At 25.8% G+C, this 19,801-nt stretch overlaps 2 protein-coding genes across 3 annotated transcripts in view; one reads left to right on the top strand and one right to left on the bottom strand.

Annotated features, from left to right (window-relative positions):
* Fas2 (neural cell adhesion molecule fasciclin 2) overlaps positions 1 to 14,591 on the top strand; it is an 80,831-nt gene extending 66,240 nt beyond the window's left edge. The window contains exons 3-7 of one of the 2 annotated variants that reach the window (XM_074237991.1): positions 107 to 285; positions 970 to 2,769; positions 9,012 to 9,140; positions 9,238 to 9,307; positions 12,202 to 14,591. In XM_074237991.1, the coding sequence (XP_074094092.1) occupies positions 107 to 285; positions 970 to 2,769; positions 9,012 to 9,140; positions 9,238 to 9,307; positions 12,202 to 12,343 (2,320 nt within the window). In that variant the 3' untranslated portion in view covers positions 12,344 to 14,591. Of the gene's footprint in view, positions 1 to 106; positions 286 to 969; positions 2,770 to 3,818; positions 7,149 to 9,011; positions 9,141 to 9,237; positions 9,308 to 12,201 lie in introns of those variants that run through there. The other variant, XM_074238002.1, reaches the window with a different exon arrangement.
* A 1,605-nt stretch (positions 14,592 to 16,196) lies between these two features.
* Positions 16,197 to 19,801, bottom strand: Glcat-i (Glucuronyltransferase I). Its single transcript, XM_074238070.1, is given in 5 exon segments — positions 16,197 to 16,816; positions 17,375 to 17,481; positions 17,484 to 17,670; positions 18,633 to 19,159; positions 19,593 to 19,801. Coding segments are annotated over 5 exon segments (1,050 nt in total). The 5' UTR covers positions 19,723 to 19,801; the 3' UTR covers positions 16,197 to 16,717.

The raw sequence follows: 19,801 nt of genomic DNA, 5'->3' as shown, positions 1-19,801 counted from the left end.
AATCACAAATAATAATAAAAGTACAATTTATTTTTTAACCATCGGAAGGATTATTTAAGCAAATAAAATTTTTTATTAACGAAATATATTTATTTTAATTATACAGCTTGTTTTCTTCAAACGGCAAACCTGGGAACCCAGTAGTCTTCACAGAGAAGAATCTTGATAACAGTTTATCACTGTTTTTTAATCCGCTGAAAGAAGATCAAACTGGTCTGTACACTTGCATCGGAACTTACGCGCAGACTGAAATTTTCAACAAGAGTGTAAACGTTCAAACAATTGGTAAGAATATTTATTTGTTTCATAAATTCGTACAGATAAAAATTTAATTGATTTTATGTCATGTATTAAACTAAAAATAAAAAAAAAACTAACAAATTCTTGTAAAAATACAAGGCGAAATATTTACGAAAATATATGTTAACATTTTTTTTTTTTTGTAATTTACTGAGTAATGAAAAAATTAATAATTTTTCTTAACTTCAGAGCATTAATTACTATTAATACAATAAATTTATTTCTATTGATTTTAATAATTAAATTTTGAGTCTTCCGTTCAAGACCTTGTAAATTGTATCTCGAAGATTTGTCTAAATTTTCATCAAAATCGGTTAAGTAATTATGGAGGAATCATGGGTACCCTTTTTGAAAATATAGTTTTGAGAAAAACGCGTTTAAAGTTTTGAGACCATTTTTTAAAACTGTATCTCCGAAATTATTATTCGGATCGATTTGAAATTTTAGGACAATATTCTAGAGATGTTGTAGAATGTAATGAAATATTTAAAAAAAAAAAAAAAATTGATTTTTTTGAAGCCGTGAAACGAATTGGTTCAAGAAATTTTTTTTTCTGTGGAGCAATAACACATAATATCCTTTAGAACTTCTCAAAATCATCTCTCTTGCAGTCTATAATTTTCCCTTATCATCAGAAACTAATCAAAAAAATTTTCCCCACAATTACAGACGCCATTAAATGGGTTGACGCTCCAGAAACTCAATACGCAGTAGTTGGAAAAGAGTACAGAATAAAGTGTCAAGTAAGCGCCCGACCAGCTCCATCAGTGGGCTGGTACTTGGAAAACAAAGAAATATCAACAGACGACCACTACATAGTAGAAACCCACGCATTAAAAATCATCGACGTAATGGACGAAGATTCCGGTTCTTACATTTGTCGCGCAACCGTCCAGCAGACTGGTGAGGTCCAAGAACGTCTGATAAACTTGATAGTCCAGGAAGCGCCTAAGCTCCAAGAAAATTCATCCGAGGTTGAGATAATCGAAGGAAAAACATCGAGCATAACTGTCTGCAAGTCTACCGCCGGCAAGCCACCACCACTTTACTCCTGGGTGAAATCACTCTCCAAAGAAAACCTAACGACGGTAAATAGATTCGGTGTTGACCGTGACACTGGCGTGCTGACCATCACCGATGTGCGTCGAGAGGACAGCGGGGAGTACCAGTGCATCGCCGAGAATCCAGCGGGCGCTGCAAACATAATCATACGCGTAAACGTGATAGAGAAGCCCAAGATCATGGAATTCATCAACAAGACTCAGGTTGCGCAAAAAGACGTTGAGATAACTTGCAAAGCGTACGGGCGACCGCCACCAACTGTTGTTTTCAAGAAGCAGACCAAGGACAAACCGTTTACCAACGGAAGGCAGGCAAATGACGACCGCATTGAACTTACAAGCCAGACACTTGACTCAAACGGCGAGACAATCGCTACTTTATCGATCCAGCGCATTTTGCGTGAAGACGACGGCATTTACGAGTGCATTGCGACCAACAAAGTCGGCTCCAGCTACAAGAACGGTCACTTGACCGTTGAATTTCCGCCGTCGTTTGCTTCAATGACCAACCACTCCGTTTGGACGTGGGAGCGCAGACCAGTTAATTTAACCTGCATTGCCGAAAGTATTCCCAACGCGACGATCCAGTGGTTCCACGGCGAGCGCCTGATTTCTCCTTCGGAATTGTCCGGCTCTGAAGCTTACGCTCAATTTGGAAACGGCCCCATCAGCACGCTACGAGTCACTCCAATAGACAGTCGGTACTACGGCCACTACCGCTGCCACGCTAAAAATGTCCACGGTGAGAAAATCCACACGATTCAGCTGAAAGAAGGCAAGCGGCCGGATGTAATTCCACAAGCACGAATGTCTGAAGTAACTGCCACGACAATGGCCTTCACAATAGTGCCGCCACCAATGGAGCCCGAGCTACCGGTCAGGACAATTACCGTTCAATACCGCGAGTACAACCAACAGTGGGCGGATGCCAGGAACAAAACCTGGGCGCTCAATTCGCCTTACATATTGGAGCAGCTGAACCCCGCGACTACGTACGTATTTCGGTTCCACGCGACCAATGATGTAGGTTCCGGTAACTGGGGTGCTAATTTCGAAGAAAACACCCCTATGAGGACTGTTCCGAATCCACCCAAGTTCCAGCCAAGAACTGACAATCCTTCTTATGATCTTTCGCTCTATGGCTATCAGTATGAGTTGAATTGGATCGCTCCTCCAGATAACGGTGAACCCATTGATAAGTACGAGATCCAGTACTGCGAGGTCAAGCGCATCAGCGGCGACTGGATTCAGCAGGACAATACTTGCTTACGCGATGAGATTAAAGGACAGAGATCTAAACATATGATTAGAAAACTCATTCCTGATACGGTGTACCGCATTGAGCTTAAAGCCCACAATGTTATCGGCTTTGGAAAGTCCGAGGTTATGCAATTCAAAACTGCTAAAGGTAAGTTTACTTTTAGATTTTTTTTTATATCATATTGGTTATTATTATTGTTATTATTTTCTATTTATTTTTAGTTGTTTTTTTAAATTCAAAGAGCCTTTCAGTCTTGGCATTTTTTCTTATTTTTTTTTTTTTTTTTTATTCTCTTAGTTTATTTGTGATTAATTTATACATTTGGAACTTTTTTTTTTAATTATATTTAAATTGCTTTAGCTGTAGTTTTCTTGAGATAGTACGTACGTCATTCATTGTTTTTCTCTTGAAATTATATATTTTGGCTCCATGTGATTTGTTGACGCCTTTTAGGATGATTTTGAATTTTTAATTTTGATCTTAATTAGTATCATTAATCGAATAATTAAAAAATTCCTTTTTTTGTAATTAAATTGATAAACTTTAAATTTTTGGAATTTTTTTATAATATAAATAAAATTTAGAAAAATTTTTTTTTTTTTTTTTTTTTTTAAATTAAATGTGAAACTTCAAAAATTGCACTCATAGTTTTTTAAAAAAATTTTTAAGCAAAAATCATTTTTTTTATAATTATAATTAATTATTAGCCTTGAAAAAAAAAAAAAAATGACTTTTCAATTCATTTTATTTAAAAATAATATGGATTTAAATTAAAAAAAAAAAAAAAAAAAAAAAAAAAAAAAAAAACTAATTTTCAAAATGAAAAAATTAAGATTAAAAATTTTTTAAAATTGTCTACCAAGCTCATGGACTCCAAAATTTTAACTTCAAAACCAAAATAATAAATGATGCATAAGCAACTAGTTAATTATAAATAATTAGATAAGTAGTTTCTAAATAAAATAAAAATAGTTTTAACCGAGCTCAAGAAAACTTTTATACAATTTTTCTATATTAATAATAATTGAATAGAGTTGTAAATAAATTAGGATTGTTAGTATTAAATAGAGTGATTCTTGATATTTAAATAATTGAAAAAAAAAAAAAAAAAAATAAAAATAATAATAATAAAACGCGTGCCATAATAAAAAGAAAATAATATTGCCGATTACCAGAGTCACTTTTTTTATATTTAGAGTCGAGCGGCAGCACTGTGGACTACTCGATACTATCTTCTGGAGGTTCGTCCAAGTCCAACTCCATCGTTCATGCGATTGTCACAGCTTTTGCGATTGTCTTCTTAGCCATTTAGAATCGCCATTTTTTATTTACTCGTGATTTATTTGTTCAAGCATTAAAGTTTAAAAACGAAAATCAAGACGGACTCTTTTTTATTAATTAATTAATTAATTATTAATTAATAAAAAAAAAAAAAAAAAAAAAAAATTAAAGACAACTAAAAAAAAAAAAACTCTCGTAATAATTATTGAGAGGAGTAATTATTTTTTTATAAACAAAATTACAAGAGTCTGAAACTGCGATTTCGTTCTCGCAGAATAAATATATTTAATTTTTTTTTTTTTTTTTTCACTCAATTCAATTCCGTAGAAATGAACTGAGTGATACGGTTGAATCAAAGACAACATTTTTTTTTTTCACCGTATTAACAACGACACTAAAGAGATAATATAAAGTAGGATTAATTAGGTGATACGCTAATTAATACACATTCCGACTAGGTTTCGTATATATAAATCATTAAAAGAATAATAATAATAATTACACATAATAAAAGTAAAAACAAATATGAAAAAACGCGAATGCTGCTTACAAGCTCCAGCGTTCTCTAAAGTAATTAACGAAGAACATAACGTTGAATAATGATATAGACTTGCGGATTTAAAATAATAAACATGTAAAATATTTAACCTAATATTAATGTATTAAAATTATTGCAATTATTATTATTAATTTTTAGTTTTATTATTAATGCTCATTGTTAAAGACGTACTGGTACGTTTTTTTTTCTTTCTCTTTTGTTTGTTATAATTTAAAAAAATCAGGCTAGGATACTGCCTCGTATTACCAAAAAAAAAAAAAGCTTAACACACTTGTACTTGTACTTTTAAAATTATGTCAATCTATAAATCATGAGCTTACTGTTAATATGTGTCAATTGATTGAATATCGGAGGGTGCAAAAAATATTTAAGTATTTTTAAAATACAAACTGATCATAAAATTAAAAAAAAATATTAATTTTATTGATTAATAAAATTAGCCTTTGATCTGACTTAAGATATTTTTATAGAATTTTTCTCAGCTTTTAAACTTATAAGATTAAATCTTTGATAAACCATTTTTTCATACAATAAATCTTTTATAAGACTATTGTTAATGCATTTTTATAATAAACAAAATCCGTTTTTATCGGACTAAATTTTTTAGATTATTTTTTGATTAGCCGAATTATTTATACTTAAAAAAAAAAAAATTAAGGCGCGAATTTCGAGCGTTTTTTGACAGACGATAAAAAAAATGATTTGATATTTTTGCTGTCTATTTTTTTATAATTTGTTTATATATATTTAAAGAGTACACAAAATTAATTTAAAAAAAAAAAAATTTTTTTTCATCGAGTTATGCGTCTTTGAAGAAGAGGTGGAAAAAAAAAGGCCGTGTCCTCGTCGCCATGATTTTGGCTCTTGTGGTCATCTGAAAAATAAAACAATGATAGATTCTTGATTAGTACAAAGGTCGCTATTTTATGAACCAAAAAAAGTTCAAAAATTGACTTTTTTTTTGAGTTGCCGCGATTTTATGAAAAAAAATTTTTTCTTTTTGAAATTAATTTTGTGGGCTCTTTGAATATAAATAAACAAATGATAAAAAAATGGGCAGTAAAAATATCAAATGCTTTTTTTTTTATCGCCTGCCAAAAAACGCTCAATATTCGGGCCTCTTAACTAGAGGACCTCTTTAATAAAGTGCATTTTCTTATTGGGAATCAATAGTTTGCTTTTTAGTGATTTAATAAAATACATTATTTTATAATTTAGTAAGCATGATATCAGTGAATTTATTATTTAATTAATATTATTATTTTAATGAATTATTACTACTATTATTAATTATTATATTATTAATTAATTTGATTATTTAGTCACGTAATATATTTAGCTAGTTATTAATTATTTAAATTGCCGCGATATTAATAAATAACATATTAATAAGTAAAAAAATATTTTTTAAATATTTATTTGATTGATAAAAATGCATGGAGCTAAAAGAAAAGTAAAAAAAAAAAATTAGCTGTTATCATTATTTTCAAAACAATAAATAATGTTATTGTTAAGTGCGTTTAAAATATTGTATTTAAAAAAAAAAATTCGGCTCACTGAATCTGGGCAAACTCAAATTCTCAGACTGAAGTAATATTTATTTTGATAATTTTGTGTTTGTTTCATTTATTTTATGTTTGAATATCGCGACAATACTTGCGCATGTCCGGTGACAATAAATTTTTTGAAAAGCAACGAAAAAATAAAAACTATAAATGTAAAAGTTTTTAAAAGCGGTAGACTTATTTTAGCCATAGGGGATTGTTTTTTGCGGTGCTTCGCGTGATTGCAGTCAAATGTGGCGGTAGATAAAGTGAAGAAAAAAAAAAAAACGATGATAATATAAGCAAAAAATGAAAGACCGAGTGAGTGAGCGAGATAAAATGTTGAAAACGAGTGACCGAGTGAAAAAATGTAAGAGAAGAAAGGCTTGAGAGGGTTTTTTGCCGTTTAAAACTTTGCGGAAACGTTTGACAATAGTTTTCTATCTGTTAATGATGAAAAAAAAATCTGGTATAAAGCCAGTGAATATTTTTAAAAAATATTTCTCTTAAATTTCGCTCTACTTTTTGTTCTTGCTCTAATTTTTTGAGAAAAAAATTAATACATACACAGAAAGAAAAATTTCTTGATTGGAGAACAATATTCTTGGCTCAAAAAAAATTTTTTTTTATTTCTATTCTTGATGCAAGTAATTTTTTTTTAATTCAAATTATCATAAATACTTGACACAATAAATTTTTATACTTGATCAAGATTTTTAGATACTTTAGGGGAGCAGCGGCACCTAATTCAGCTGAGAAAAAAATTTTCTCACCTTGAGAAAATTTTTCTCTTGAATATTTGATACTCATTTTATATTATTTTAGCGTGAAATTATACATATTGAATGAAGAAAAAAAATAATTCAATATTATTTAGTCAATAAAAATATTAATAAAAATTTACTATCAAGATATTTAATTTTTTGGAGCCAGAGAAAAATTTTCTCAAGATAAAAAAATTGATTTCTAAATTTTTTGGAGCAAGAGGCTGAATTTTTTCAAAACAAAAAAATTTTCTTGACTCGAAATAAATTTTCTTGGATCAAGATACGTATTTCTTAAAGCAAGAAAATTAATTTTTTTGGAATAAGTGAAATTTCTTGTCAAAAAAAAATTTTTTTTTCGCTCAAGAAAATAATTATTCAGAAAAATATTTTTTTGGCTCAAGAAAACTTTTCTTTCTGTGTAAAATTAGTGATTGCAAAGCTTAGAATCCACTTGGAATTTAAAAACATATTTAGTATCAAAGGTCTTATCTATTACGTTGAATCTTGTGATGTCTTAATGGTATTCCTCATTAATTTGTTCACGTGGTAGTCGTGAATTAATTTATTCGAGGTGCTATAAAATCTCAAAAGAAATGAAAATCGAGCGATTACTTTGAAGTCACCCCTTAAGAACTTTTGATACTTATTAGACTCGGCAAACAACATTCCGTATTTCATATATAATATAAAATATAAAGAAGAAGAAGAAGAAAAGTTAATCAAAAGAGCGAAAAGTCTCTCAAGCTTTCGAATCTTATCTAGATTATATTTACAATAAATGCATTAATTTGCAAGTCCGTATTAATATTAAATAATAAATTTTTCAATTTCTGTACTAATTTTTATGTATACGTATAATTAATGTGCATGTATGCATAACATGTTTAACTTCTTGTATTTATGAGAATGAGGGTTTTGAATAGAATAATGGATTTAAAAACAATTAAAAAAAAATGTACATAAATCAACGGATATTAAAAAAATACATGAGTGTTTAAAAGAAAAACGCCGATGAAGAAATCAGCATCACTTTGTTTCCACCCAAAAAAATCTGGGTTCGAATTTTGGCGCCAAAAAATTTAAAATTTAAATTTAAAATTTTAAAATAGTTATTTATTATTGCTTTTACAAAAATACAATTTGATATGATTTCTTTTACGGCAGTCTCGATTATTACATTTCCGCTTGCCCGATTTTATTTTTACAATCGTCAGCCGGTTATAAATCAGTAAATAAACAATGGGATGTTTTATTTAACGAAGTTTTTTAAAATAATAACATAGAGGGAAATAATATTACTCAAAATGGTAAATATGTATAATAACTATAATATAAATATATATCTATATATTTGTTGAAATAATAGAAGAGGAATAAAGGCAGGAGGCGCACAGCTTCTTGAAGACGTAGTTGTATTGAGTGGATTCGCTTGCACCGTTACCGGGTGAGGGAAAATAAATGTCCTGGAAAAGATGCTCAAGTGTTTTGGGGGGAAAAAAAAAAAAAAAAAGTATGGGTAGATGATAACAAAAGTTTTTTCTAGAGTACAGTAGTAGCCGGATAGACTAACAGTAATATCGAGAGGAAATGGTGCTGTCTCAATTTCTTTTTTTTTTTTTATTATTTTATTTATATTAATACTTTCTTCTTATTCTTTATATACTTTTATTCTTTACTTGTACTTAAGCTTTTAAATATTTTATTTTTTATGTTATTATATGATATTTTCTTTTTATTTTAACTAATGGCTGAGCTTTGTAGAAAATTATTAATTTTATTGTTATTTGTATTTAACTTTATGTTTTATTAACACTTTATTTTTTTTATTTTATCAATTAATTATAATTATATATTTTATAATTGTATATTTGTTGTAGCTTTGATAAAAACGGATTTTTGGCATTAATTATTTCTTTTTCTTAGGACACTTTTATTTGCTACATTAAGTATGAAAGCACGTTTGGTGGTTTTTTTGTTTTTATCACTTTTTATTCTTGTTTGCTTTTATAATGTAAATATTTTAAAAGTACCAGTACGTTTAAATTCAATGGAAGAATAATATTAAAATTTTCCGGTTGATAAAAAAAATTAAAATCAGATTTAATTCGTTAATAATTATTGATATCACCAAACGTCTTTCGATGTTGCTTATTGCACTAACAGACTGCGATTAATTAATGCAAATTTTTGAAAGTTATTTTTTATGGTTGTTTAATTTAATAAATTTTATTTTTCAAGCACAAAATACGCCAGTTCTTCACCAAGGACCTTTGATATCAAGCGCTGCTATTATTGGTATCGTTATTGCGATACTTATCCTTATGCTGGTTCTTCTTGATTTGATTTGCTGCTGTACACATCGAGCAGGTAATTTTATAATTTATTTATTATTTTTAATAATTTTCTATAAATCGTTGGATTTTTTATTTGATTCAATAATTATTTTATTAATTTTTTTTTTTAGGTATTATTTTCTACGTATGTGAAAGATCACGTAGAAAACCTATTGATGAAGAAGATGCCAAGCTTGGAAGGTAATAAAATAACTAATAATTTTTTTTTTTTTTTTTTTTTTTAATTCAGACTTAACAAAAATTTTTTTATACACTGAGGAAAAAATATATTATGGAACTATGCATAAACAATTTTTTTTTTACTAAACCATTTTTTAATCTGTCGACAAGTACTGTCAAAAAATGATAACTTTAAAAAATTATTATATTAATTTATAATAAAAATAGTGCAAAGTATCATTCGAAAATAAATATTTTATTTGTAAAATAAATATTAATTATACTCTATTTTATAACAATTCAAAGTTACCAATTTTACTTTGATTTTTTCCCGCGTTTTTACCTAGCAGATTTTTTGTAAATTTGAAAATTCTGCAGGGAAAAAAGTAAACTTTTTCTTTTTTAATTTATAAATTTTTTTACTTTTTTCCGTGTGAATAATAATATTGAATTTTTTATTCTGTAAAAAAAATTCTAAAAGAAATTTTAATTAATTTATATCTTAATTAAATTTCTTATCATAATCACACTTTATTTCATTTAAATAAATATATAACTGAGGCCTTAAATATTATCTTAAGAATTTTTATACTTCTATGAAATTGCATTACTTAATTAAAAAATATAGAAACTGTCCTTAATGCAGAAATAATAGCTTTTAAAAAATTAAAATAAGTAAATATTGTCTCTACAAAAATGATAAAATAAATTAAAGTCTTTTTGTCTTCACAATAATTTTAATTAAAAAAAAAAAAATTTTTTTTTAATTGAATTTTGAGTTACAAAAATATTTTCTTAATTATAAAATAAAAAAATTTTTTTCTCAGTGTCAACACAAAATCAAATAACAAAAAAAAATTATTGATAAAACAAAAAATAAAATAAAACACAAAAACACATCGTGCTTTGGCAAGTCTGGCTCTAACATGTTTATAAAATAATGCCGAAAATAATAAAAAAATTTATTTTAAGATTTAAAAAATCATTATCATCACCATATATCACAATCACATTTATTTTGATTCTGATTATTGATTTCAAATGATTAAAAAAAAAAAATCTATGCAATTACTTGATAAATAAAAAGATATATTATTTTATTCTTGGGTATACTTTTTCTTTTTTCTCTCACCGATGTAGTCTTTACGGTTGGCGGTTTCCATTGCCATATTGTGACCAAAAAATGGCCAATGTCGCGGGAGTTACGGCCATCCAAGACTCGGGTAGTGGAAAGAATACCATTAAGTTGGTAAAACATAGCGCTATGTAAGGATACTAAAGATGATAGATTGAAATTTAATTAATAATTATAAAGTAAAAAAAAAAAAAAAAAATTAATAGGATTTTATTGGTATTCAATAAGAATGAGCATGTAGGCAGAAGATTAAATTATTATTTATATTTTACAGTGAATTTAATTTTATTTAATATTATTTCAAATGATATGGCTTTCCACTTGGCATGATTATTTTTTTACCTCAATATTCTTTTAATTTATATATCAAACTCAATTTTTTTTTTTTTTTTTTTTTTTTTTTTTTTTATTGCAATAAAATTTCTGTTTATAAAGTAACTGTCAATTCAATTGTGTATCAGATATTACTTTATTTTATTCGAGTCGATTTTCTCAAGACACTAGTTGTTCAATTTACGAAGAAGAATGAAGAAGAATAAAATAATCAAAATATATATAATAAAATAGTGAGAAAATGATTGAAGAAATGAAATCAAGCATGGAAAGCCTCTTATTTCAACCAGAATCTTCGTCACCTTCTGTGTGCCGCCAACCATTAACGTGCGATAAATTTATTCATTTTTTTCATTTTTCTCATTTTCTCATTTGTCAGTAGATAATTTATTTTTTTTCTTCTTTTTATCGCGTTCATACTCGTAATACATTTGTCACCATTCGCTTGAGCTTTGGCCATGCTGCATGAATACACTATTTTTTTTTTTTATAAATAAATAAATTAATTAAAATCACTACAGTATACAAGTTTATTGATAAATTAATTAATTAAAAATATTTTAATTACAATAATTGTACTTTTTATGAGGGTTGTAAAAATTTGAACTAATTTTTTTAATTAAATTGATACAACTTAAATTTTTATTAAATTTTAGTTCAGTATTATTTTATGAAGAAGTTGAATTTTTTGTAACAAATTTTTTTTTTTTATTATGGTGTTTTTTTTTTCCCAAAAAAATTTCGATTTTTTTATGACCAATTGACTGTTGATTTTTCCCGAAAATTTAGAAAAAAATTTAATGAGGCTGCTATTTTGTTAATTTTGAAGAAAAAAAAAAAAAAAAAAAAGCTTCGATCAGCCGATTTAGTAGCAAAAAAAAATGACTGAAAATTCTAATTTTTTCGTGTCTGACTACCCCTAATCCCTTAAAATATAAATATTAGATAGATATTAAAAAGTAAAATTTTTTAAATTTTTTTGAAAAGTTTTTAATTATTAATTTTGAAATTTATTCTTACCAACTCAAAAGTGATAATTTTATTTATTATTTTAAATAATTCATGAATTTTCAATCTAAATAAAATTCTCCTGATTTTTTTGACTGAAAAATAATTTTTACAACCAAAATAACAGAAAGTTTTGTATAATATAATAAAAAATTGTAATTAAAGTATTAAATAAAAAATACTAAATTAACAGAATTATTAAATAGAATAAATAATGCTTTTAATGCAACTTGTAAAAAATGAAAATAAAATAAAAAAAAAAAAAAAAAAGAATGCCAGCATGCTATAAAATATCATTGTACTCGAATCACTTACTTAATAAAGCGTGAGCGTGCACGCAGTACACTAGGTTAATTAACTAAAATATAAATCAAATGCTGATATGACCAATGATCTAATTTATAAAATTAAATCCAATCTGTGTGCATTAATTTTACAGAGAAGAAAAAGAGCCATTGAAGGAGGAGAAGAAAATAACGCCAATAATCGACTCTGGGCTCAGACGAGAAACATCCATAACTTTTGACGGAAAGCGATCAATCTCCAAGACTGGTTTCGTGGGCAAGGATTCGGCCGTCTAGATATTCGTCCGGCGTACTAGATTATAAATTTATTATTTTTGCGGGCACAATACAAGTAGTAACGCGTTAAAGTATATATAATAACTATTAATATTAATTCTACCAAAAACTTAAACATTATATTGGTAATTCAAGATTAATTGCTATACCTGCCATAATTTTAATCCAAAATTCAAAGGATGAATTTAAATTATTTACTTAAGATGGAAAATCACTGTGACGAGGTGATTTTTGGGAATTTTTTTTGACAAGGAAAATAAAGGAATTTTGGAATCGGATTTTTTTTATTTTATTAAGGGTACATCAAAGAATATTACCCTAAATTTTTATAAAAAAATATTTAATTATTACAAAGTTATTAACAATCTCGTAGAGCACTAGAAAAAATTTTCCCCTCCATGGTCGGTTCGATAATTCAAAAACGGATCATCTGAAAATAAAAACCCAAATTGCTTTTTAATCAGTAAGGATGTAGTCATCATCGAACGTACGGAATTTTGAAAATTTTAATTTTTAAAAAAATGGCGACTGATTAAAAATTTTCTCACTATTCTTACTGTTTTTTTTTTTTTTTGTTTTAACCCGGCTAAAAAAATCTTTAAAATAAAAATTTTTGAAATTCCGTCAGTGCGACGATAACTCCATCCTTACTGATTAAAAAGCAATTTGGTTTTTTATTTTCAGATGATTCGTTTTTGAGTTATCAAACCGACCATGGAGGGGGAAATTTTTTCTAGTGCTCTCCGAGATTGTTAATAACTTTGTAACAATTAAATATTTTTTAATAAAAATTTAGGGTAATAATCTTTAATGTACCTTTAATAAAATAAAATAAATTTGATTTCTAAATTCCTTTATTTTCCCTGTCAAAAAAATTCCCAAAAATCCCCCTTAAAGGAGTAAATAATATTAATTACAATTAAAATTATTTGGTACAAATTTGACAGCTGCAAAGCAAGCTGTCATTTGAAAATAAAAGAAAACAAATAATAGAAGAAAGTATTAGAGAAATTTATTCCCCTTAGCAGTTAATGCTCTTATCCAGAATGTAATCTGATCGCTGATCGCCGATCACTTAATAAAATCCGCCCTACGTACTTAAACATTATTATATTAATGTAAACTCAGTTTGTTATAAAACTACTTATTGAAGTGAGTAACCGATTAAATACAAAAATAAACGTAATGAGTAGATTTACGAGCTAATAGTAGTTATTATAATGCTTTGAATTAAATTAGCTTCTTTTAATCCCGTTTATATTATGTAACTGACGCCGATCTAGTACGCTGGATATTATTTATATATTATTAAACACAACCTATCAATTTACAAATTGAATTTGAGAAGGTTTATGCGCTGGATGTAAATGGGGTGAAAATTCGCCGTAAATTTATATTAAATGTAAAAGTTAAAAAAAAAGTTTTGAACTTAAAATCATGTGATGAATGAGATTATTCGTGGGTCGTAAATCAAGTTTTGCGTTGTGGTAAATGGAGTACGTTAAATACGTACGTATGTATATATACATATTTATATATGCCGTAAAAAAATCCATTAACTGCCGGTGTAAAAAAAAATTCTTATTTAAAATTGAAATTTATATTTTGACACAAATATTAATTACTCTTAAGATCAATTCAAATTTAGAATTAATTTGTACACCGAAAGAACAAGATGACACTGGATATCATCCCAGATAGTACCCAGTGATATCTGTGACGAAAAAAAATTTGTGTCAAAATATGATTTTCAATCTTAAATTAATTTTAAATCAGAATTTTTTTTGCACGGTTGGATAACCGATTATTCTCACTAAACCTAAATAATAATTTTATTTTTTTTATTACTCTTATTATTTATAACAATTAATTATTACTTAATGATTTAAAAAAAATTACGCTCCTTGTTTAAGTAAACGAAATTTTCTGTTATCAAGACTGATTCATTTAAGATTAACAGTTTGTTTAAACAATTTTTTTTTTCACAGTTTAATATTAACGTTAAATGCAAATTAACACAAATTTATATTTCATATTAAAAAACATAAATGACAATTACAATGTTGTTCAATGTAAATTTAAGCGTGTATATCAATTCTTATACATTACTAAAAGTATGAATATCGAAGATTTATATATTTAATAATGTAACACATAGTCTTATCTCTAAACCAGTTTACTTATGAAAGTATTATTAATTATTATAATTTTATTTTGAGCTGGTATTCTCACGACATTTTTTTTTTTTTTTTTTTTAATTCAATTAGTGTTAATATTGCTTTTTTTTACTTAAATTTTTAAATGTCGAAGTTTCTTATTTTGTTTATTTAAGAAGAAATGTTTTTGTAAATTTTAATAAATACACAGTAAAAAATTTTGCGTCTGAAAAATTTGTGTTAAAATATTTAACACTTTTGCGTCAAAAAATTTTGTGTTAAAAATTTAACACTTTTTTGTGTTAAATATTTAATACAGTAAATGTTAAATTTATACATAAAAGTGTTAAATTTTTAACACAAAATTTTTTACTGTGTAAAAAAATTCATTAAATATAATTACATTTGATAGAACTTTACAGAATTTTTTAAAGTAAAAAAAAAAATGTTTTTTCCTGAAAAAAATCACTTAATTAGTTTATTAAAAATATAAAATAATTTAATATTAAGCTTACTTAAATAAAAAAAAAATATATATATAGCGGCACTTGAGCTTTTAAGTCGTTGATATTTTTTACATAAAATAATAAATTGCCAGTAAAAAATAAATTAAATTAAAAAGTGTGTAATAAGTGCCGTGACTTTTAATATAAAAAAGAGTTATTTTTTTTGCAAATGAATAACGTTTGAAAAAAATGTGATAAGTTTTTTGTAAATGCTTGTAAACGTTCTCTCTAATTATTAAGGAATGTCAAAAAAAATTTTTTTTTAATGAATTTTATTTGTTAATTAATAGTGTCTAGTTAAAATTAAATAATGGATAAGGATAAATTAAATATAAATAAATAAATATTAAATAAAATGTGCACGTTGCTCGAAAAGTACGTTCATCTTCGGTTTGACTGGTTAAAGTCAATTAAATAAAGTAAACAGATTGGGATAAATGGCTTTTAGTAATTTGAAGTGGGAAAAAAATAGTATTTTTTAAATTGTGGAGAAGCGTGACTGAACTTAAAGTACTTGAAGTTATATATACTTCTTGGAAAAAATGCTCAAGTACTTTTTATGTTCACTTATTTCTTGGAAACAATTATCATTTAAATTTCTCAAGTTACTTTTATTTTTAGTGTCACGCACATGGCTCGTTAACAGTTCAAAAATTTTTTATTTTTACATTTATAACTTTGAGTTGAGTAATTAATTTTATTTTATTAAAATTTTTTTATTAAAAGCTGAAAAGACTGCAAGATGAATTTTCTTTTCGTGCTGTAGCTTTTTTACTTAATGTCGGATAAATGAATGATAAATTTTTGCCAAATATATAGTACTTAATAGCTGTAAGATTAATAATATTAATAATAATAATTACAATGAGTAATGACTATTGAGTAAACGATTATAAGCTATAATCGTTTTAATGAGACGCACGTGTTTATATCAAGAGAAAAATATCATGCAGAGGTTTAAAAAATTAATTTAAAAAATAAATAATTAATAAAAAATAGGAGTTTAAAAAAAAACTATGAAATTAATAAATTGAAGATAAAGGAAATTGATGGAAATAAATTTAAGATAATCCAATTATTTTATATTTGTTGCCAAAATGTAATTCACACAAAAATATTCAATAATTTAATGATTTTCAATAGAAATCTACTATGATAGAATGAGAATATAAGTATTAACTGGTATCTTCCATTTTAATACAAATACTTATTTAAAAATCGGTTAATTATTATTATTATTAATTATAAATTACATTATTATAATAATTAAAATTTTTTAGATGTAAGGCATATTTTTATGTATGCTTTTTCTGTATGCAACAAAACACAAAACTTGAATAAAAAAATTATAATTCAATTAAAATGTAATGTGTATGCATGAATTTTGTAGAATTTATTTTTTACGGGGGAGATAGCCGCTTGAGAATTTTTTTGGCTGAGATAATGAAGGAATTTTTTCCCGGTCGAAACCCATGTAACTCCTTAATAATGTTTAAAACTACCACTCTACCAAAAAATTTCTTAAAAATATTTAATATAAATAAAAAAACTAAACCCCCTAATATCTTATTTAAGTATCAAGTCCACTATATTACAAATTTGAATCAACTGGCTCTTAATATTGAACATGAATTTTCGTTTAACATTGATTGATAAATAAATAAATAAAGAGATATAATAGATTATTTACTATCACAAATTGAGAAATATAATTATATTTCAATATTGTCATTAGATTTTTTTCCCATTTTTATTAAACGTTGTTCATCGCGTAGTGATGGAAATTCAGTTCTTGTGTGCCAAACATAAACCTGTCGAATAGAAAAAATTTAATATTTAGTTAAACATTACAAAGAAGAAATTGGTTGAATCTACCCGTGTAAAAAAAAATTGTCAAATTTATGATTTATGAAAAAATGACAAATTTATGACACTAAGCCGAAATTAAATTTAGATTTTAGAAAAAGATTGTCGCTATTGCTCATCATAGAAAAAATATTGTAAAAAATACTTTGATGACAATTTTAGAACACTTTTATGGCAATTTTAGGATACTATAAAAGTGTCAAAATAATTATACAAGTTTCCTAAAATTGTCATCAAAGTACTTTTTACAATATTTTTATTTTCTGAGTAATAGCGACAATATTTTTCTAAAATCTCAATTTTATTCTGGTTTGATGTCATAAATATGTCCTAAATTTTTAGGAAAATTTTAAGACAATTTTTTTTTATAATGGTATTTAATTCAAACATCTTTTTACACTTTATAAAATTAATCCATCAAATTTATGAAGAAATTTATAAAGTAAAAAAGTCTACTTTTTTACATGCGCAAAAAAATTCAGTGAAATAAAAATTAAGAATACTTTTGTACAGCAATCAGCCAATGGTTCCAGTTGATCCCGTGTAACCAGCTGCTCAAGAAATTCTGATTCTTGATACCCAGGCTTGGCTCGAAAAGAAAATACTGTATTTTTTTTTCCAGTAATATTTTAAGATTTACTGCAAATCCAGCCATGTCCAATGGAAACGACCGTTCAGGTTTCCAAACTGAATTAAATCCAATAACTTTGTTCGTTGTGTTATCACAAATCGGCCGTTCAACCATTAGTCCGCCTACTAAGCCTACAGGCCAAACTCCAACAACTTTTATCTTCTCCATCTGAAATTTTAAAATGTTGCATTAGTGATAAATTAAAAAGTAAAATTATATACAAATTAATTTGTCATTAAAAATAAATTTATATATTAATTGATGATAATTTGTTTATGCTTGGAGGGAACTACAGGCTAACAATATTACAAAAAATTGTTGTATTAGACTGGACAGCCAATAAAAACTAAAAATATAAAATATTATAAAACGAGTTTTTAGAATAAATAAAATATCAAAATTATTTACGATGTTAAATAAAATAACTGTTATTGAAATATATTTTATAATATTCTTTTCTTGAAGAATGTAAACGTGCATCTTGTCTACTGTAATCAGACCACCTTGAATAGTTAATTTTCATTCCGGTAAAAAAAATCACATAATTAAGTGTAAGTACTTGGAAATCATTATCATTTTAAAGTTTTCTATGCGTGAGTCACCTTGTAAGTTTAAAATAAGATTAAATAGAATTTTTTGAATATTTTAAATATCATGTATATAAAATAAAAAATTGAAAGTCTTCAAAATTTTTTTTTCTACTCTGACAGATTGATGATAAAACTTTTTTAAATTTAAAAAATTAAGTTCAGAAAATCTAGAAAAAAAAAAAGATTTAATACATAAGAAAATTATTTATGCAATTTATCTATTTTTTCTATTTTATTTATTTATTTATTTCATTTTAAATAAACCCAACAGCTGGAGGGCCATTAACAGGGTCTCAAAATAATTTGTACATAGTTTAGCATAGTATCGTTTTTTACTTGAAAAAATGTAATCATTTAAAATTCAATATTCATCATCAATCTGCTAAAAACTAAAACAGTAAAACAGAATAAATAAAAAAATTTGTGAAAACCTATTTTCAAAAAAATTTTCTCATTTATGTTAAATAAATTTAAATCAAAGACTTAAAACTAGGCTTGATGTTCATTACAAGCAATCTTTATGATCGATTAAATATTTACCTCTTTAAACAATTTTATAGAGTAGGTATTATCGTCATCCGCAAAGTAAACAACACCATTTGTACTAGTATTGTAATTGTTTCTCAACCAATCCAGAGCAGCATTTCTTTGTGCAACACCACGCGGTTTTTTCCAATGAGGATCATTTATCCCCAATTTATAATTAGAAGGTGTGATTACATTCAAATGCTGGTAATTTAATCCGCTTTCCCAGAGGAAATTAGTCACCAAATTGGTCCTCGTTGCTGTATCTTCAACCACAATCCAATGAAAATTAGGCACTTGAAGAAATGCTTGTGCAAGTCGTGTGAGTTCAGCTTTTTGCACTGGTCTAGCAAACGTAGGTGTTACCGCGAATATTATTGGTGAATTCTTATTAATTGTCTTTTTTTTACTATTAACATCATTTATTAATTTATCATTAAATTGATATATTTGTTCTATTAATTCATTTTGTTCTTTCACTGTTTTAGCTAGATTATTCAATGTTCTTTCGGTGTTATCCCACTTACTTTGTTCTAAGTACACTGAAAATATATAAAATTAAATATTAATTTGATTTAAATAAAAAATTAAATAGGATAAAATTAATACCTAAAATTTTTTCAACTTCGAAAAATGTTAGGTTGTAATTATCCTAAAAAAATAAAAAAATTCTTTCTGTTAAAATAATAATAATAATAATAATAATAATAAAGTTAGCCGACATTTTTAATTTTTTGACTATTTTTAATTTATTAAATTAGTACTAAAAAATATTTTGAAAAATTTGAACTTATAGTTTTTCAAGTTTTTTATAAATGAAAATTTTTTTGTAATAATTTTTTCAAATAACTTAATTTTCATAAAAAAATACAGTTAATTTATTCAATTTGTAATTCCATCTATTTTATATTATTTTCTAACATGAATTTAAAAAATTTATTTGTATAATAAATAATTACACAGAGATAAACTTACCTACTAAAAATGAAAATCCAATTATATAAATTATAAAAAATATAAAAAAATTACGAAACGACGGACGGAACATATTCGTCATATTATTATTTGATGTCATTGGTAAAATAAAATAATCTTTTTCTGTCATCGTTATTACACTATTTCCATTTTATTTTTTGGATTAAAAATTTACTTTGTTTTCACACTGACAACACTGATAATAATCA

This window comes from Cotesia typhae, unplaced genomic scaffold (genome assembly GCF_013202065.1).
Source record: "Cotesia typhae breed Kobodo isofemale line unplaced genomic scaffold, CoteBio_Ctyphae contig_11, whole genome shotgun sequence".
NCBI lineage: Eukaryota > Metazoa > Arthropoda > Insecta > Hymenoptera > Braconidae > Cotesia > Cotesia typhae.
This window is presented reverse-complemented; position numbering and strand designations above follow the sequence as displayed.